This window comes from Thermoascus crustaceus (assembly GCF_041956765.1).
Source record: "Thermoascus crustaceus strain CBS 181.67 unplaced genomic scaffold VTN00scaffold_7, whole genome shotgun sequence".
NCBI lineage: Eukaryota > Fungi > Ascomycota > Eurotiomycetes > Eurotiales > Thermoascaceae > Thermoascus > Thermoascus crustaceus.
Genome location: NW_027192533.1, coordinates 1,784,829 through 1,805,510, shown reverse-complemented (window position 1 = coordinate 1,805,510; position 20,682 = coordinate 1,784,829). Strand labels below are relative to the sequence as shown.

Sequence of the window (20,682 nt, the reverse complement as noted above, 5' to 3'; positions counted from 1 at the left end):
GCCCTGCAATCGGCCTGCGCTTCCTCATGCCCCCAAGTCGCCAAACCCAACCATGGCCCTGGAAAGAAGGCCCTGGCCAACATCAATGTTGACAAGCTGAAGCCAGTTCTTGTTGAATTGATCAAAGAAGTCTTGTCCAATCTGACCACATGGCCCAGTGTGCTGCCAGCAACTCCTGCCTTCCCCTTCAGATCCTCCACACCATCACTTGATGCGGATCAACTGGACAAGCTTTTGTTAGAAGCCTCTAATACTGTTCTGAACCAGTCTGGTTCTACCCATGATGAAGATGCTCCATCAGTGGACATATATGAATCTGCGGCACTCCCGGAGAATAAATACTGTCAAACATCACTTGATTCCCAAGTCCAGACACCTCCTAACAGCCCACACATCGCCACTTTGGAGCCCATCACAATGGGCCAGTTGAAAGGGTTGTTTGAGGCCGTGCTTGGACAGAAATCGCGATCAACCCTGGAAGGTCCGGCTGGACCTGCGGACTCAGAGCAAAGTGGAGAGAAAGACAACAAGAAGGACAACAAAAGGGTCCGCACCTCCAAGATGGATTATAAGACGTTCAATGAAATGTATGCCCATCTCTATATGAAGTTTGAAACTAGGCTGAACAAACATACAGCTGGGATGAGAAGGCATATGACTATAAGATAGTCAACTCAATCCCAACGCCTGATGTGAGTGAGTTGGACGAATATATATTTGTCGTTCGCAAACACGTCGGTAAGTGTGACCCTGTCCTTGCTTAATCAACGCTGACACATCACTAGATAAGAAAACAGGCAAGGTCATCACTTTTGTTGACATTAAGTTGCCTGCTTTATGAGACATTCTGAGGGTTGTATTGAAAAATATCAGAACAGCTGGCCTTGAGGCGGACAAGCCTGCGGTATTGTGTCACTTTACCTCACTCAAATCCTCCTTCACTGATAGCAGCATTAGGTCGAGCGGAATTGTTGTATCATTTCCTCCCGGAGCTGAAAGATTATCCAGGCTCGGATGCAGAACAAGACGAGCGCAGCGATGAGGGCATCTCCCATCTAGAATTATTGGTAGAGCATCAAGAGGAAGCATACCAGTCCATCTCAGAACAACTTTGTTCACTCTTGGCTCACTGAAAGCATATGATCTTCTATGGGCGTGGTTTAAACCAGGAACGCTGGCCTTCATGAAGTGCCCTTCCACCGGTCTGCCGAGATGTGTCCAATACAGCTTTGGTTGGGAGACTCAAACTGCTCACAAGGTGGACTGTTTTGAGATCCACGGCCATTATTTGGATTTCGATGGAGAGGTGTTCGGCAAGTCTACCAAGACCGCGCAAATAGAGGTCTTTCAAGGTGTGAGGCGTATTGAGAGCCTCTCTGTCTATCTGCTGGAATACCATCCGGACCCAGTGATCCGATCGCGCCCAGTATCAAACGGCCAGAAGTTCAACTCCCTGATGGGCTGCCATCATCGCCAATACCAAGGAAACATGTTCGTCTCAAACAAGGGGCAACTCATGAAACTCCATATAAATAGCAGAGTTATGATCGACGCAAGGCTTTTCCGGAAAACCAACCTGAATTATGCAAGATTGGAGATGAGAGCGCCGCAAGAGCATCTGGTTGTCCTTACAAGGGGACCCGCCAGTAAGTCAGGGATATTGGATTCGAACTGGTCCGATCAGTCTAAATTTGGTCTAGTGACATCTGAGTGCTATCTGATCAAAACCTTTGCTGTATATGTTCCATAATGCGTTCCGTCCTGGTAGTTGCTTACATTGTGATTTTTGCTTTGTTTTGGATATTCTACGCGTAGCTAGTCTAAATATCTCACTGTCAATACAATCATTTGGTATGTCTACATAATATACTTTCATGGTAATACTAGAATCATGAAAAAGTATGTAAATTACTCTGTTTGGACGAATCTGAAGCTTTCAATATGATCTTGGAACTTAGCCTCCATCCGTATTATACCTCTTCGCGGAAAGCCATAATTTGGTGCCAAGGCTCAGATGGGTTCAGGCCGTTATTTACACCTTGAACAATGAAACATTCAACACCTGTGTTCTCCTACCTAATCTCTGTTGACATGGTCCAGTAAGTTGGTATGGGATATAGATATGTAGGTTAACAATCCATGTTCAACATTAGCTCCATTTTAAATATCTTAATAATCAGGTAGTTAAGCACTGTCCAACACAGCCTGACATAACAGAGCGATACTGTAATGACCGACTAGCCCTTAGGCGTGTTGTAGCCTATAGGACTATCGAGCGGAGGGTGGATAGAGCGTGATGGGATATCAAGGCGTTAGGTAGTTATAAGTAATAATAACAGAGGTAGTAGCGTATAGCAATATATTCCAGATATGTGAGAACTGATTGCTGACTTCTAGAAGGTCAGCTTGTAAGGGCTTTATATACATGATTCCAGTCTGTAGTACTAATCCCTATTAGATCTTGGCTCTATAGACTATGCCAGATCTCCTTAATGGGTTTCGGCCCCAAACATGGCCTATATCAGTTGACATAGTCCTTTCAAATTAGGCCTAGTAGGGGTCTTCAGAGCCCAGGCGTTACAGATACCCTGCAAGGCAGGATAAAGACATCACAGTCATGTGATAGGTCACATGCATCTACCTTATAACTCTCTCGATTCTTTCCGATGAGGTGTTGAAATAACACAAAGTGAATTTGTCTATAAGATTGATCTCTAATCCAGTCTATCCATCATTTATAAAGCCCGCTGAAATAAAAACGCACGACGCACATATATATATATAAAAGAAAAATCTCAGCCCACAAGAGCTTCGATCATCATCATCATCATGCAAATGGAATCACGGTGAACAAGCAAATCAGCTACATGCTCACTGTTAAACGCGAGGTTGATCAGTTGCTACGCAATAGGTAGCAGCCTGCGAGGAAAGGAACAATGACTTAGCAAGACTTGCCATGAATCAGAGGGGAGGATTGGGAATTACTGTACCTATATTCGCTCTCGGTCCAATCCATTTCTCGCCGATAACCACGCCTGCGGACGCGCTCAGCCGTTCCACGTCTTCCACGGTCCACTTTGCACTCGTGATGGCGTGCACCCTTTCCCCCTTGACCACGGGAATATCCTGTCCGTCGACGTGGAGCGTCATGTCTTTCTTCGCAACATGGTACAGATTGAGATTCCGGGTCTGGGGGTCGAAGCAACGCTCAAAGTCCCAGTCATCCAGGTTGAAGACCTCGCTGTCCAGGAGCCGGTTGGCGTGCACCAGACCGTTCCGCACGAAGCTTCGGATCTGCCCGGTGGGGATGTCGTACGAGAGGTTGATCATCTCGAGGTCCTGGCAGCCGTCGACCGTCACCAGCATCTCCGCGCTGCAGTGCTTGTGGCAGAGGAGGCGCCGCAGGAGGTCCGCGGCCGCGTCCCACGGCAGGTTGGTGATGCTGGTGCCGAACCACAGGAACAGGATGTCCTGGCCGTGGAAGAGGTCCTCCCGGCTCAGCAGCGTCGCGCAGTCCTCGTATGTCCCCAGAAGGCCGTGGCAAACAACGTGCTGGAAGCCGCTGGTCAGGCGGGCCAGCGTCGAGACGCTCTGCGCGAGCGCGTCCGCGGCAACGTCCAGGGCAAGGTACACGACCGGTTTGCGCTTCCTCTCGAGCGCGCTCAGCATGGTGAGGGTCTTTTTGCAGTTTCTGGATCACAGTTCGTCACGTTAGCACCAATTATACCCAAAGTATATGGATCTGACATACCCTGCACCCAGCTCGATGATGATGCTGTTGGGTTTCACACTCGCGGCGATGCTGTCACTGTGCTGATCGAAGAGTTTGAGCTCCGCTCCCACCGGATAGTACTCCGGGCAGTGGAGGATGTCTTCGAAGTGCTGCTGCCCTTGTTCATCCCACAGCAGGAGCGAGGGAACATTCTTCTCGCGCGAACCGGTCAGGCCCGTCACCAGCTCCTTGCGCAGGTCGATGGGATTGTCCCCGTGCTGGCGGATGTCGTAGATTTGCGTCGTCTCCAATCGAGTGTCGCCATTGCTGGGTCTTTCCGCCGTCTTGGACATTGCGTCCAGCGTAGCACGAGAGATGATAGAGGCCATTCTGTCCGTCTGTCTGTCTTCACCTCTTTTCTTTCTGTTTTTCGAGACTGTCAACCACAAACTTGATCGAGAAAACTGTACTTTGGGAGCCAGAGAAGGCGAGATTCCACCAGCATACTTATAGCTCGGGGCCGGGACTGTCGTCCATAACTGCTCAGCTCAGCCTCACGATATCGTACTCAACCGTTTGCTGCAACTGTGGAACCACAAAAATACCGCAAGGACCATAATTCAGAGTATCTGCTAACGGGCGATCCTCCGTACACGCTCTCTTTCTCAAGTCCGGAGCTAGATCCCGTGTATGCTCTTGAGCCTTCCCATGTCAAACAGGTGGGACGCAGACTTGGTCTTTCAGATCTGGTCAAAGTTTCATTAGCGCCTCCATAGAGTGCTCCGCTGCAACTTGGGACAGGATTTTGGTTGAAGCCAAAAAAATTCTCAACCTGGCTTGTATGGTGAAAAAGGCTAATTCACGATGAGTGTTATCTCCCCTGAAACAGAAGCGTTGGAACTAGATCCAAATCAGCCTGGCAAGATTGCTAAGCATGAAGCTGGCAGACACAAAGCCATTGATAGTAGTACTCTGGATTGAACAGGGCATCTATCCATGGACAAGCAACAGGAAACGATATCAGCTTCCAACGCCTCCCGAGCTTTCCCCATGAGAAAACCATACATGCTTAGCCTCGCTAGCGTATAGGTTCTTTTCAGCTCGCCACCAAACAATTAGAGTTGGCAGGTACCTACTTACTGTGTAAGCAGGTACAAATAGTGATGGGATACGTAGGTGGTCAGTGGGGTCATCAGCGGCCTCCGGAGTCAGGGCCCAGCCCGCCTTCGTCTCATTTTTCTCCATTTGGCTGCCAGGTAGAGTTTGGCATCAGATTCTGTTGATCCGAGCAAGTAACCCACAGGCAATACCTGACATACGGATGGGCGTGCGGGCCGGACGGGCTCGGGCCGTGTCACAGTCGTGTCTAGCCTGGGATTTGGAATGCCCGTCGAGTCCCCATTCACATACCTACCTAAGGTACTGTACACACGGAGGTGCCCATGTTGCTAAGTTCTAACATCCCAGACTGAGCGTCGGCGGGTTGGAGACCGCGCAGCCGGAAGGTCTTCCATACAGCATTATATTATGTTTATGATCATTCTGTTAGCATACAACACCCTTGCAGCGCTTTTAGTATTTCAAGGTAATCAGGGGGATGTGATTCTGATGGAGGCAGGCACCTCTGGGAAATAATACGAATCTTGCAACGATCACAGATGCAACTTTTCCTGTGATGTGGACACAGCTGTCATCAGATGCATGTATGGCGGAACCACACCACTGCGATGCGATCAGCGGATTATTATATTATCAAGCACGGGCGATCAAGTCGTGGCGTTCAGGAGTGGCTTCAGCATCACCAAGTGACAACCAGCCGTGCCGTGCACAGAGACTACTAAGACTAGTCCCTTGATCGCGTAGAAACTTCAGCTCACCGCAAACTGCGGGTCCAAGAGATGCATGATCATGTCAACATAAAAAGCACATGAAAAGCACCAAGTTTAGCGGTGGTTGTCTTTGGGCAACATGTGGGTCAGAGGGTCTTATACTGATTTACAGCCTGCTCTCTTCGGTCTTTCGGAGGATAAGAACTAATACGCAGCAGATTCCCTTTTTCCCTTTTCCTTCTCCACTCCCCATCATCGACATCCACACAAGCAACGTGGAGCTACAAAAAGACAGCGAACACGAGAAGACACTAGCGGCAGGCTATCACTAGCCGCGGCGATCCCGAGAGCTAGATCGGACCAGCCCGCTGCCCCGATCTGTTTTTTGAGATGTGTCCTGCTGTTCCGCAGCAAAACCAGCAACCTGATCCAGCTACAAAAAAGAAAAAGGAAAAGAAAAAGGAAAAGAAAAAGGAAAAGGAAAAGGAAAAGGAAAAGAAAAAGAAAAAGAAAAAGAAAAAGAAAAAGAAAAAGAAAAAGAAAAAAGACAATGCATCAAACAGAGTCAGATCACTTCCCGGTGGAGATCTTCGGCCCGACCCGCAGTGACGGTACCAGCACTCGATGATTCCGTGGACGAAGCGTCACACGTCTACCTGCAGCAACGTAACGTATTCAGAAAATGGGAACGGGAACAAGCGGAACGATCCTGTATGACGTACTTGTGGATAGGATCCGGAGTGCTGGCCATCGATCTGTTGAACCTAGATCTGTATATCTGTCTAACCCAGCGCTCGGGATCCTCCTTAGCTCCATCGGGACTGCGCCAACACGGGCCAGCGGCAGCCAAAAATACGAGCTAGACACCCTACTCTACTTCTGCTCGATTATCATGATCCATCTGCCTGCGGCAACCGAGGAGATCCACGGTGAGGCCCCGCCTATCTGCCGCCAACCAGCGTCCTGGGATCGCGGGCTGATAAAGTCTCGGCCCTGTAGTTTCCATAGTTGTCGGGACGAGCTGAGCTGAGCTGAGCTGCGGACAGCTCATGTCGGTGGATATGTTGACTTAATTTCAATTTCTGTTATTTTTCTCTCTTTTTTTTGGTTTGATGTGTATGTGCTCGGCCTGCACGTTTTCAATGACGAGGTCTGCCCTTTCGGGATAAACCAGCCATAGGACTTACCGGTTTATATATACCTATATTCCCCCGAGATATACACGTCTACAGTACTCTCCATATGTCTGCAGAAGTTTGACCTCGTCAGACACCACACGAGAATCGTCAACCTCGTCCTACACGTACACATCTTAGAACCTACAACATACATCCACCATGGCGAGCGGCGACATCGACGCCAGCCTCTTCCCCGTGCTGAACGACGGCATCTACGGCGAGGTCACCTTCACAGAGTGCGAGATTCCGCACGAGCTACTACAGGCGGCGACCGTGTACGCGCTGGAGGAGGAGCTGGAGCTGCGCTGGTTCCTGCTGACCGTGTGGTCCGTCGTGATGCGCCAGTACATTGAGTCGGACACCGTGTGCTTCGGCGTCTACGGCACGACGAAGCAGAAGGACCACGGCACCTGCCAGGTCATCCTATCTCCGGAGACACCCGTCCAGGCGCTCTGGAGCCGCGAGGGAGAGAAGGTGTCCTTCCTCGACGGCGGGCATTGTCCGCCGCACAACACAGCTGTGTGGATAGCGGACAATAAGCTGCAGGATCCCCCGGCGCTGTTCGAGGAGCTCGAGCGGGCGCCGGAGGGGAGTTCGGTACGTCTGATGAGAGAGGAAGACACAGAGAAAGCAGACATGCTGACCACCTCCCTAGAACTACGAAGTGCTGCTGGCCGCCACCCCCCAACGCCTCGTGCTGATGGCCAAAACCTCAACACTGTCCGAACTCCAGGCGACCAATGTTGCATCAACCATCACACAAACTATCAGTGAGATACTGGTGGATCCACAGCGCACTGTTGGTGATCTGAACCTCTTCAGTTCACACAACAAGCAGGATGTGCTGCGGTGGAACAAGACCGAAGCCAAACAGGAGCAGGACACGAGCGACGCCTCGATGGCCGACCTGATCCACCAGCAGGCTTTGCGGCGTCCAGATGCCGTTGCCATCTGCGCCCATGACGGCGAGCTGACATACCGCCAGTTAGACAACATCACATCCCAGCTGGCCATCCAGCTGCGCGACCGCGGGGTTGGCCCTGATGTGATTGTGCCGCTGCTCTTTGAGAAGTCCAAATGGGCTGTTGTGGCTGAGGTGGCCGTCCTGAAGACAGGGGGTGCCTTTGCGCCCCTGGATGTTGCATATCCCACTGAGCGCCTGCGCAACATCATCCAGCAGACACACTCTGTGCTGGCTTTGACCTCGGAGACGCAGGCAACGCGCGTGCGTCCGCTGGTGGACTCAGTGATGATGCTCTCCAACACAGCCGCGCTGCGCTGGCCCGCGGCCGCGGAGAACAAACATGATGCCCTGCCCGCGGTCGATCCGCTCCGCCCCGCCTACGTGGTGTTCACGTCCGGCAGCACCGGGCAACCCAAGGGGGTCGTTGTCGAGCACGGCGCCATGGCCTATGCATACAGCCGGCCCAACCGATGCCTTATTGAGCCGGACTCGCGTGTGCTGCAGTTTGCAAGCCTTGGCTTCACACTGTCAATCCGGGAGATCTTCACGGCGCTCACAACAGGCGCGGCCGTCTGCATGCCATCCGACCATGACCGCGTCAACAACCTGCGCGGTGTGCTGGACTCAATGAAGGTGAGCTGTGCCTTGATGACAACATCCACCCTGCGCGCGCTGGACGCGGCACGCCCGCCCGCGACGCTGCGGACGGTGAGTGTGGGCGGCGAGCCCCTGAGCGGCCAGGACCTGCGGGCATGGTGCGACCAGGTCACCCTGATGACGCTCTACGGCATGAGCGAGTGGGCGGGCACCATATGCTGCGTGACAGCGCCGCTGAGCGCCCGCTCGGATCCCCGCTCTATCGGCACGGCGGAGGGCCCGGTTTGGCTGGTCGACCCGGCGGACCACGACAAGCTGGCCCCGGTGGGCGCCGTGGCGGAGCTGGTGCTGGAGGGCCCCAACATCGCGCGCGGCCGCTACCTCGACAATCCCGACAAGACCTCCGCCGCCTTCATCGAGGACCCCCGCTGGCTGCGGGACATGCGTCCGGGGGCCCGGGGCGTCCGCATGTACAAGACAGGCGATCTCGTCCGCTACCAGGCCGACGGCTCGCTGCAGTACGTCGCGCGCAAGGACACGCAGGTGAAGATCCGCGGCCAGCGCCTGGAGCTCGGCGAGGTCGAGTTCCACGTCCGCCAGGCCGGCCCGTCCGCCGCCCAGCGCGTCGTGGCCGAGGCCGCCGTGCCCCAGGGCAGCGCCGGCCCGCTGCTGGCCGTCTTCCTCGAAGCACCCGACTACCTGGCGGCCGAGCCGGAGCCCTCGCAGGGCCCGTTGCCCGCGCCCGAGACCGTGTCCGCGTGCTTCCGGGCGGACATGGCCGCCCTCCGGACGGCCGTCGCGGGCGTGCTGCCCGACTACATGCGGCCGGGCGTCTACGTGCCGGTGCGGGCGATGCCGCTGACCGTCACGGGCAAGATCGACCGCCGCCGCCTGCGCCAGATCATCCAGGAGACGACCCGGCCGGCCCTGGAGGCCTTCCAGGAGCGGCCGGCGGAGCAGGTCGCCGCGCCGACGACGGACGTCGAGAAGAGACTGCACGGGCTGTTCGCGCGCACGCTGCACCTGGATCCCGCCAGCTTCGGCATCCGCGACAGCTTCCTGCGCCTGGGCGGGGACTCGGTGCGCGCCATGCAGCTGGTCGGGCTCGCGCGCGAGCAGCAGCTCGCCGTCAGCGTGGCCGATATCCTCCAGCGTCCGCGGATCCGCGACCTGGCCGAGGTCGTCCAGGAGGCCGCCCCCGAGGCCGAGACGACCGTCCCAGCCTTCTCCCTCCTGGATGAGGGATGTCGCGATGAGATCCTCGCGGTGGCCCTGCAGCAGACCGGCCTGTCCGCCGAGCAGGTGGAGGACATCTACCCATGCACCGCGCTGCAGGAGGGCCTGATGGCGGCGAGCGTGAAGACGCCCGGCATGTACACGGTGCAGTATGTGCTGCGGCTGCCCGCCAGCGTCGACCGGGATCGCCTGCAGGCCGCCTGGCAGGCGGTGGTCGATGCCAACGCCATCCTGCGCACGCGCGTGGTCGAGACGACCTCGCACGGCTCGTTCCAGGTCGTCGTCCGCGACGGCGCCATCGCCTGGCAGCGGAGCGACTCGCTGGACGCCTATCGCAGAGACGACGCCGCGCGGCCGCTGGGCCTCGGACGGCCCCTGGCGCGGTTTGCCCTCGTCGGCGCAGACAGGCTCGTGCTGACGCTCCACCACGCCGTTGTCGACGGCGCCTCGCTGCGCCTGCTGCTCGACCAGGCCGAGGCCGCCTACAGGACCGGGCAGCCCCTGGCGCCGCGGCCGTTCAACCGCTTCATCCAGCATCTCGTCCGCCAGGACGCCGCCGCGGTGCAGGACTTTTGGCGAAGGGAGTTCGCCAACCTGTCCGCCCCTGTGTTCCCCCCGCTGCCCGCCGGTGTCCAGGCCGCCCACGCCAGCGGACTCGTGGAGAGGGAGATATCGGTGCCCGCGGCCCAGCGCGGCTCCGGCGTGACGCTGACCAACACGCTGCGTCTTGCGTGGGCCCTGGTGGTCTCGCTCTATACGGACTCGGACGACGTTGTCTTTGGCGTCACCGTGACAGGGCGCAGCGCGGGCGTTCCTGATGTCGACCGGATGACAGGCCCGGCCATCGCGACGCTCCCCTTCCGCGTGCATGTCAACGCCGACCAGACCGTTGCCAGCGCCCTCGAGGCGGTCCAGACGCACGCCACGCGCCTGATCCCCTTCGAGCAGACCGGCCTGCAGCACATCCGCCGCATCAGCCCCGAGGCCTGCGAGTTCCAGAGCCAGCTGGCGCTGCAGCTGCCCGACGCCGACGATGGCGATGGCGATGGCGATGGCGATACCTCCCGCATCATGGTCCCGGAGAGCCGCTTCCGCGACTTCGGCGCGTTCTCCAGCTATGCGTTTGTCCTGGTCTGCACCCCGTCCGCCGCCGGTGACTCCCTGGCCGTCTCCGCCCAGTTCGACCCGCGCGCGGTCGACGCCGTCGCGGCCGGCCGGCTGGCGGGCCAGTTCGCCCATGTGTTCCAGCAGCTCTGCGTCCACGGCGAGAAGCCCCTGCGCGAGATCGACGCCGTCAGCCCGGAGGACATGGAGCAGCTCCAGCGGTGGAACGGGATGCTCCCCGAGGCCCACGAGCGCACGCTGCACGAGCTGGTGCTGCAGCACGCCCGCGAACAGCCCGACGCCCCGGCCATCGCCGCGTGGGACGGCAGCCTGACCTTCGGCGAGCTGGACGAGCTCTCCGCCCAGCTCGCGCAGCACCTCATGCAGGCGGGCGTGCGGCCGGGAGACCGCGTCCCGCTGTGCTTCGAGAAGTCCCGCTGGCCGGTGGTCAGCATGCTGGCCGTGCTGCGAGCCGGCGCCACCTGTGTCAACGTCGACCCGGCGCTGCCCGCGGGGCGTGTCCGCGAGATGATGCGCGCGGCGCTGCCCGCCGTGTTCCTGACCTCGGCCGCGCAGAAACGGTCCGTCGACGAGGTCGTGGATGCGTCGGTGAAGGTGCTGCAGATGCCACCGGCGAGCACACCCGGCGCGGAGGCGGAGGAGAAAGCCCTGGCCTTGCCAGCCGTGCAGCCGCACGACGTGTCGTTCATCCTCTTCACCTCGGGCAGCACGGGCACCCCCAAGGGCATCGTCATGGAGCACGCCCAGCTGGCCACCAGCATCCGCGACCACAGCAAGGCGCTCGGCGTCCACGACAACATGCGCACGCTGCACTTCTGCGCGTACGCCTTCGACGCCAGCATCTACGAGATCTTCACGACCCTGGTCAACGGCGGCTGCCTGTGCATCCCGTCCGAGGCGGACCGCATGTCGAACCTCGGCGAGTTCATGCGGCGCCAGCGCGTCACCATGGCCATCCTCGCCCCGTCGGCCGTCAGCGTGCTGCAGCCCGACGATGTGCCCGGCCTGCGCTCGCTGGTGCTGGGCGGCGAGGCCATGACCACCGAGATCGCCGACACCTGGGCCGCGCGCGTGCACCTGGTCAACGGCTACGGCCCGGCCGAGACGACCATCATGGCCGCCGGCCGCGTGCCCGAGCGCGGCTGGCGCCCGGGCACCATCGGCCCCGTGCTGGGCGGAGCGGGCTGGGTCACCGTGCCGGCGGACCCCGCCCGCCTGGCCCCGCTGGGCGCCGTCGGTGAGCTGCTCATCGAGGGCCCCGTCGTCGCCCGCGGGTACCTGCACCAGCCCGACAAGACGCGCGCGGCCTTCATCGACCCGCCCGCCTGGCTCCGCCGCTTCCGCCCCGTCCCCGGCCGGCTCTACCGCTCCGGGGACCTGGTGCAGCTCACCGCCGACGGCTGGATCCGCTACATCGCGCGGGCGGACGGCCAGGTCAAGCTGCGCGGCCAGCGTGTCGAGCTGGGCGAGGTCGAGCACCACCTCCGGGCCTGCTTCCCCCACGCGCCCCAGGTGCTCGCCGAGGCCGTGCGGCGGAGTGAGCACTCGGTGCTGCTGATGGCTTTCATCCGGTGGGGTGATGAGACCGACGAGAACGACGACGACGACGACGACGACGACGGCGACGGCCAGCTGTTCGGCCCGCTCGACGACGACTTTGCAGCCCAGGCTGCCGCCGCCCGCGCGCAGCTGCAGCAGGCCCTGCCGCCGTACATGGTGCCCGCCACGCTGCTCCCGCTCCGCCGTCTCCCGCGCACCAAGACGGGCAAGACGGACCGCCGCCGGCTGCGCGACGCCGCCGCCCGCCTGGCGCCCGAGCAGCTCCAGGCCTACAGCGCGAGCGCCGTGCCGAAACAGCCGCCGGCGACGCCCGCCGAGGAGACGCTGCGGCAGCTCTGGGCCCGCGTGCTGGCCCGCCGCCCCGAGCTCATCGGGCGCGACGACCACTTCTTCCACCTGGGAGGCGAGTCGATCGCCGCCATGAAGCTGGCCGGCCTGGCGCGCCGCGAGGGCCTCCCGCTGACCGTCGCCGACGTCTTCAACAACCCGCGCATGTCCGCCATGGCCAGTGTCCTCCCCGGCGGCGCCAGCGTTCCCGAGGCCATCCCGACCGGTCCGCAGGTGGTCGAGAAAGAAGAAGCAGAAGAAGGAGAAGAAGACACAGAAGAAACCCTGACATGGGTCGAGCTGTCCCCCATCCAGCAGATGGTCTTCGAGCACGCGCCGGATGGCCATGATGACCGCTGCAGCCAAAGCTGCGTCCGGCGTCTGGCGCGCCCGGTGGCTGTCGCGGACGCTGCCCGTGCTGTCCACTCACTGGTCCGCACCCATGCGATGCTGCGCGCTCGTTTCCAGAAATCCCCCAGGGGCGTGTGGATGCAGGCGGTGGCAGCCAGCCCCCGGGGCAGCTACCAGTTCCGCTATCACCGCGTGCGCTCCGAGGACGACATGCGGACCATCTGCCGCGTCAGCCAGCAGTCCCTGGATCTGCGGCGGGGAGGACTCCTGATCGCTGACCTCTTTGAGGATGCGGACAGCAAGGCGCAGCATCTGTCCCTGGTGGCGCACCGTCTGGTTGTCGACCGCGTGTCGTGGCGGATCATCCTGGGCGATCTTGAGCAGCTGCTGACATCTGGAGGAGCGGCACCACCCTCCTCCTCCTCCATGCCCTTCCCGACGTGGTGCCAGCAGCCGGCCCGGTATGCCGCTGAGAGACTTCCTCCCGCCGAGGCCCTGCCGGGATTAACGACCGTTGAGGAAGAGCAGGACTACTGGGACATGCAGCACCACCCAAACACCATCCGCGACGCCGACCTCCACACCATCCAGCTCGACCGGAAGACCACCGCCAGCCTGCTGGGACCTGCCAACGACGCCCTCCGCACGCGGCCGGCGGAGCTCCTCCAGGCGGCCCTGCTGCACGCCTTCATCCGCGTCTTCCCCGACCGCTGTGCGCCCACCGTCTTCACCGAGGAGGACGGCCGCGAGCTGTGGGATGCCTCAATCGACGTCGCCCGCACGGTGGGCTGGTTCACCGTGCTGTGTCCGAACCCGGTGGCTCTCGCGCCCTCGGACAACAACACACTGCTCGAGGTGGTCCGGCGGACCAAGGATGGCCGTCGCCAAAACGGCGGCTGGGCCTACTTCACCTCCCGCTACCTCAAGCCAGACGGCAAGCAGGTGTTCCAGCGGCGCGGCCCCGTGGAGGTGCTCCTCGACTGCTCGGGCCTGTCTCCGTCTTCTTCTTCTTCTTCTTCTTGTTCACCAGACGCTCTCCTGCAGCCGGCGGCGGTGACCACCAGCGCGGACGGGGACCTGGCACGACTCGCCCTCGTGGAGGTCTCCACGGCGGTGGTCGACGACTGTCTGCACGTCCGCTTCCTCGTCAACCGGCACATGAACCACCAGGCCTCCCTTCGCCAGTGGGTCCGGCACTGCGAGCTCTCCCTCCGCGAGGCGGCGGAGACTCTGCCCGCCGAGAGGAGCTGCTACACGCTGTCCGACTTCCTGCTCCTCCCGCCGCTGTCCTACGACCGGCTCGACGACTTCACGACGAAGGTCCTGCCCCTCTGTGACGGCGAGCTCGAGGATATCTACCCGTGCAGCCCCGTGCAGCGCGGCATCCTCCTCAGCCAGGCCCGCAACCCGCAATACTACAACTGTCGGCTCCGATGGGAGGTGATGCCGGCGCCCAAGAGACCCCCCGTCGACACGGATCGACTGGCGCGGGCGTGGCAGCAGGTGGTGGACCGTCATCCCATCCTCCGCACCGTCTTCCTGCCCGTCTCGCAGGAGGGCTATCTCGACCAGGTCGTGCTGAAGAAAGTCGCGGCGGCGGTCGACACGGATGATGATGATGAGGCTGCGACGGACAACAACGAGAGCAGCAGACATCGACCCGCCCACCGCCTCACCATCCGCAAGGCGGGAGCGGCCAAGGTCGTCTGTGACCTGCACATCAACCACGCCCTCTTCGACGGCGCGTCCATCCGCGTCCTCCTGCGCGATCTCGCCCTGGCCTACGACGGCCGACTGCCGGCCGGCGAGGGCCCCCTCTACCGGGACCACATCGCGCACCTGCGGACCGAGACAGCCCATCAGCAATACTGGCAGCGCTACCTGCACGGCGCGGAGCCGAGTCTCTTCCCCCGGCTGAGGGACGGCGGCGATGATGGCGAGGACAGCACGACGGCAACGAGAAAGGCGGACGCGGTCCTCCTGGACCTGAGCCCTCCCTCCGCCCTCCTCGACACCTGCGTCAAGCACCGGTTGGCGCTCACCAACGTGCTCCACGTCGCCTGGGCCCTGGTGCTGCGCCAGTACGCGGCCGCCGACACCGTGTGCTTCGGCTACGCCACGTCCGGGCGAGAGGCGCCCCTGGCGGGCATCCAGGACACCATGGGCCCCTTCATCAACATGCTCGTCAGCCGGATCCATCTGCCCGGCGACGCCACGGTGCTGTCGGTGCTGGCGAGGAACCAGGACGCCTTCGTCGAGAGTCTGGCGCACCAGCACCACTCGCTGGCCGAGACGCAGCACGCCATGCAGCTGCCGACGCTCTTCAACACCTCCATCTCCCTGCAGAGGGAGGCGGAGGACGATGCCTCGTCGTCCAAGTCGTCGTCGGCGGTGGTGCTGCAGATGGTCGGGGGAGAGGACCAAACCGAGGTGAGTCACGTCCCCAGCAGTATACTTGTTCCGTTCAAGGGTTGGCGCTAACAGGTGCGACATATACAGTACCCCATCAGCCTCCGGATCTGGATGACCGACAAGACGACCAGGCTCATCTTCAACTACTGGACATCCTTCCTGACCGCCGACCAGGCCACCGCCATCGCACACACCTTCCGGCAGACGCTGGCCGAGGTGATCCGGAAGCCGTCCCAACAGATCAACCAGGTCGAGTCGCTCGGCGAACGCAACAGGGCCCTGATCGTGGAGCAGAACCGACAGGTCCCGACGCCGGTCGACGCCTGCGTCCACCACATCATCGATCGGCAATGTCTGGACCGGGCCAGCGCGCCCGCGGTGTGCGCCTGGGACGGCACCTTCACCTACCGGGAACTGGAGATCCTGTCCTCACGGCTGGCCGACGACCTGGTCCGCGCCGGCATGGGCCCCGAGAAGTTTATCCCTCTCTGTTTCGAGAAGACCCGGTGGACCCCCGTGGCGATCCTGGGCGTCTTGAAGGCGGGAGCGGCGTTTGTCCTCCTGGACCCGTCACAGCGGCCGGCGCTGCTCCAGACCATCTGTCAGGAGGTCCAGGCGCCGCTCGTGCTCTCCTCGACTCGGAACCGCGGTCTGGCGGCCGAGCTCGCGCCGCAGGTCATGGAGGTCGGCGAGCGCTGGTCCACCGAGAGCAGCAGCAGCAGCAGCAGCAGCAGCAGCAGCACCGAATCCCGCTGGCCCGCGTCCGGCGTCACTCCCGCCAACGCCGCGTACGCCGTCTTTCCGCCGCCCCGCTCCTCGGGCAAGCCCAGGGGGGTGGTGATCGAGCACCGCTCCCTGGCCACGGCCATGCAGGCCCAGCGATCCGCGCTGCTCCTCGGACCGACGTCCCGCGTGCTCCAGTTCTCCTCCCACGCCCTGGACACCAGCGTCCTGGAGATCGTGACCACGTTGTCCGCGGGCGGCTGCGTGTGCATCCCGTCCGACGCGGAACGCAACGGCGACATCGTGGCCGCGATGAAGCGGATGGAGGTCAACCTGGCCGTGGTGACGCCCACGGTGGCCCGGCTCCTGAACCCGGCCGACCTCCCGGGCCTGGAGAGTCTGGTGCTGGCCGGCGAGGCGATCTCGACCGCAGACATCCAGACGTGGCACGAGCGGCGTCGACTCGTGCAGGTCTACGGACCGGCCGAGTGTGCTACTGTCTGCGCCGCCAGCGGGCCCCTGGCCCCGTCCAGCGATCCGCGCTGCCTTGGCCGCCCGACGGGGTCTGTGGCGTGGATCGCGGACGCCGACAGCCACGACAAGCTGGCCCCGATCGGGGCCGTGGGGGAACTGCTCGTCGAGGGCCCGATCGTGGGCCGCGGATACGTCAACGACACGGCCGAAACCGCCGCCGCGGCCTTTGTCGAGGCCCCCTCCTGGCTGCTGGCGCTCCGCGGCGGCCAGGCCGGCAGGCTCTACAAGACCGGGGATCTGGTGCGCTATGCCGCCGACGGCTCGCTCCTCTTCGTCGCGCGCAAAGACAGCCTGGCCCGGCTCCACGGGCAGCGGATCCACCTCGGCGAGGTGGAATATCAGACCCAGCGGGCGTTCCCCAAGGCCCGGCAAGCGGTCGTCGAGTTGGTCGCCCGCCCCGCCGGGGGGGAGGAGGATGAGGAGGAGAAGAAGAAGAAGAAGAAGAAGAAGAGCGCGGACTTCCTGGTGGCCTTTGTCTGGCAGAATGTGTCCGATGGTGATCAGAATGCCCACGATTCCGCCGACATCCTCCGCGCCCCGTCCGAGCGCTTCCATCAGGATGTGACCGAGGCCGAGTCCGTCCTCCAGGATGTCCTGCCAGCACACATGCTGCCCGCCGTCTTTCTGCCCCTGGCGCACCTGCCCATGACAGAGACCGGCCAGGCGGATCGACAGGCGCTCCGGCAGCGTGCGGCGTCGCTGTCCCCGGCCGAGATGGACGCATACCGTCCACCCAAGGTCACGAAGAAGGACATGTCCCTGACCCCGATGGAAGCACGGCTGGGGCAGCTGGCGGCGAAGGTGCTGAACATCCCCCCGGAGAGCGTCGGGGCCGGTGACAACCTTTTCCGCCTGGGGCTCGACTCGGTGGGAGCCATGATGCTCGTCTCGTCGGCGCGCCGGGTCGGGTTGGAGCTGTCGGTGCCCGACATCTTCGAACACCCCTGTCTGAAGGACCTCGCCCTGACCGTCAAGGGATCGACAAGCGGTCCGGTGCAACAACGTCGCTCGTACTCGCTGCTGAACCATCTCGACGGGATCGCCAGTCGGTGGAAGAACCTGGACGCCAGCCGGGTGGCGGACGTCCTCCCCACGACGCAGTTCCAGCGGTATTGTCTCGTCGAGCGCCTGAACACCTACTTTGAGCTCCGCTTCTCCGGACTGCTGGACCGCGATGCCCTCCGGGCCGCCGTCCGCGCGGTCACCGCGAAGCACTGCATCCTGCGCACCGTCTTCGTCCCCTTCGAGGACACCATCGCACAGGTGATCCTGCGCGACGTGGATATCCCGCTGCGGGAGCTCTCCACCGACGAGGAAGACGCCTCCGCCTTCACCCAGTCGGTCTGCCGGAAGGACTCGGAGGGCGTGGCCGTCTTTGGCGAGCCCATCTTCCAGGCGTTCCTGATCACCGCAAACCCGTCACGCCGCCACACGCTGGTGCTCAGGATGAACCACGCCCAGTACGACGGATTCACCATGCCGCTGCTGTACCAGGACCTCACCACGGCCTACGCGGGCACGCCCCTATCGCCCGCCGCCCCCGACTTCGCCGAGTACCTCGCCGAGCGACTCGAGCACAACACCCCCCGCGCGTTCCAGTTCTGGCGGGAATACCTGCGCGGCTCCTCGATGACCTTCCCGGCACTTGCGGGCGACCAGTCCGGGCCTGAGACCGCGGTCCACAGCCGCTGCCAGATCCCAACGCCCCCGAGCGCGGACGGGGCCACCATCGCGACGGTCTACCGGGCCGCCTGGTCGCTCGTCCTCGCGCGCGCGACCGGATCCCACGACCTCGTGTTCGCGCACGTCTCCACCGTCCGCAACCTGCCCCTGGACGGGATCGAGAGCGTCGCCGGCCCTTGCTTCAACATCATCCCCATGCGGGTCATGCTGCAGCCGGGCTGGACGGCGCGGGATCTCCTGGAGGCGGTGCAGCTGCAGAGCGTGCGCACGACGGCCTTCGACACGGTCGACCTGGATGACATCGTGGCGCAGAGCACCGACTGGCCCCGCGGCACCGGCTTGGGCAGCGTCGCCCAGTACCTCAACATCCCCCCGCCGTCGCAGTACTCGATGGCCACGGGCCTGGACTGCGCCGCCGGCGCCTACTCCTTCAGCTGTCCGCCGTCCCTGACGTACGTCCAGTGCGGGCCCAACCCCGTCACCAACACCGTCGACATCTGGTTGACCGTCTCGAGCCGTCTCTTCACCCAGGCCGCGGCCGACGGCATCGTGCACCGGTTGGGTGAACTGATGCAGATCCTGGCCACGGAGCCGACGAGGCCGCTGGCGGAGCTCATGTGATTGCTTTGTTGATTTTTTTTTTTCTGTTTTTTTTTTCCTGGTGTATGATCTTTTCTGCATGCAAAAGCTGCCGACGGTAGAGATTTGCATTGATAAGTGTCTCTCCTTTTCCAAGCGCCAGGGTGTAAGGAAGCTCAATTCATATTCTTAGAATGGCTAGTACTGAAATTCCTAAGCTTGGGGAGAGAAGGAAAGAAGATCTATCTGCCCGCAGCATCGCTGCCCTTATGTATCTTCCTCCTCTCACTAGCTGGAACTTGCCGCCTATCATCCATAGTCTTGTCTGGCGGAATCCTCCGCCAATACTCCTTTGTCCCTTTGTCCCTTTATCCTTCTTCGTCAGGGGTGATCCCTGACACAGGGAGAGTATACTTCTCCTCTTCAATCCTCTTCTGGATCCTTCAAGAGCAGTCAATAATTGCTATCCTGTGTTTGCCACTGCCTTTGTCAGTGCCCATGGTGTGCTCTTCACCAAGGGCCCTGTTGAACAATTCAACAAACTTGTCGACAAGTTTCTTTCCCTCCTTGATGGTTGCATTCACCAATGTGGACCAGTGTTTCGGGAACAAGGTGTCTATATCGCCTCATCCAACTATGCTGCCATCCTTGAATATGGGCTGGAAAAGAACCTGATAATGACAGAACTATTTGAGAAGCAGAAGGGAAAGCCATACTCAGAAATATATAAATCCGCTCAAGAGTCTTGGCAAAATCCTGAAAATGTTCTGGCCTCCCAGGCCAACGCTTCAACATCAGAAGATATTCAGATAATCTCTTGCGGAACTTGCCTTGCATTTTCAACATTAGCCATAGTCCTTCGACGCACCGGCGATAAAAATGTTCTTCCATATGTTCATACATCGTTGGCGTTTCTCTGGTGTTTGGCATTGAACCCAGAGAGCATGCAATACATTGAAACAGAGGTTCCATGGGCGCAGATTGTGGCATTCCTTAATACATTGATTCGCCAAGATACAAATTTTGCCAAAATTGAGAGTGATCAGTTTCCCTGCCCTGACGCCGGCACTATGCAGCAATTGCGTGAGGATTTCCTTATCCGCGGTCAGGTGTGGAGCCAGCTCTACTATCCCGATAGGTTCTTTGAAGACTCTATCAGTGATATTGAGGAGCGATCCATTGAGCTTCCCTCAATTGTGGTACCACGGAGGCACCGATGTCTTTGGCTAGGGGTTCGCATTGCGACGGTGAGCTTTGCTGTTGGAAATTGATACTAATCATTATAATCGTCCTGCTAACATATGACAAAGTTCAAGCGCTGGACTGAAATATAACAATGTGTCAAAGACATTTGAACCCCTTCAATCACAGGTCTGAGCCCCAAGACAGGGATACAGAGATGCAAGGTGTGTAATCATCAACTAGCTATATGGGACTTTCATCTTCCCGATTACTAACAACCATAAGCAGAAGCACCAGTGAATTCTTGAGAATGACTTCTTAGTAGTGGTTTCTTGCCATTCTCAGAGAGATCAGAAAATCTGCTTAATTGGATGCCCCTATACTCCCTTGTAACCTCTGCTATGCCGAGTTCCACAGACCAGAGTTCAGGCTCTTACCATATACAAAGTTTACTGTGGTTCCTACAAGATTTCTTACCCTCTGGCTGGAATCCCGAGGCGTGTGTGGGGCTTTATCGAAATCCTGGAACAAAAACCCATGTACACACAGGTTGGAAAGGTGTGACTGTCAAAGAGCATCAGTGTGCTGGCTGTAGCAGAGGACATACAGCGTACTAATGATGTGAAGGTCTTGGATGCAGAATAGCTGTTATCCTTTATCCTTCTTTTCTCTTACATACCTGTTTGAGCA

At 60.1% G+C, this 20,682-nt stretch overlaps 3 protein-coding genes across 3 annotated transcripts; 2 read left to right on the top strand and 1 right to left on the bottom strand.

The window, feature by feature from the left end:
* Nucleotides 1-52: 52 nt before the first annotated feature.
* On the top strand, nt 53-1,750 carry VTN00DRAFT_9614 (uncharacterized protein; the record flags this gene model as incomplete). Its single annotated transcript, XM_069436593.1, has 5 exons — nt 53-87; nt 159-587; nt 638-738; nt 1,137-1,646; nt 1,701-1,750. The coding sequence occupies 5 exons, from the start codon at nt 53-55 to the stop codon at nt 1,748-1,750; spliced, it is 1,125 nt and encodes a 374-aa protein (XP_069285199.1).
* Nucleotides 1,751-2,961: 1,211 nt separating this feature from the next.
* On the bottom strand, nt 2,962-4,101 carry VTN00DRAFT_9613 (uncharacterized protein; the record flags this gene model as incomplete). Its single annotated transcript, XM_069436592.1, has 2 exons — nt 2,962-3,691; nt 3,752-4,101. 2 exons carry the CDS (start codon nt 4,099-4,101, stop codon nt 2,962-2,964), a joined length of 1,080 nt encoding a protein of 359 aa, XP_069285198.1.
* Nucleotides 4,102-6,878: 2,777 nt separating this feature from the next.
* On the top strand, nt 6,879-18,852 carry VTN00DRAFT_9612 (uncharacterized protein; the record flags this gene model as incomplete). Its single annotated transcript, XM_069436591.1, has 3 exons — nt 6,879-7,316; nt 7,375-15,309; nt 15,379-18,852. 3 exons carry the CDS (start codon nt 6,879-6,881, stop codon nt 18,850-18,852), a joined length of 11,847 nt encoding a protein of 3,948 aa, XP_069285197.1.
* Nucleotides 18,853-20,682: the final 1,830 nt, after the last annotated feature.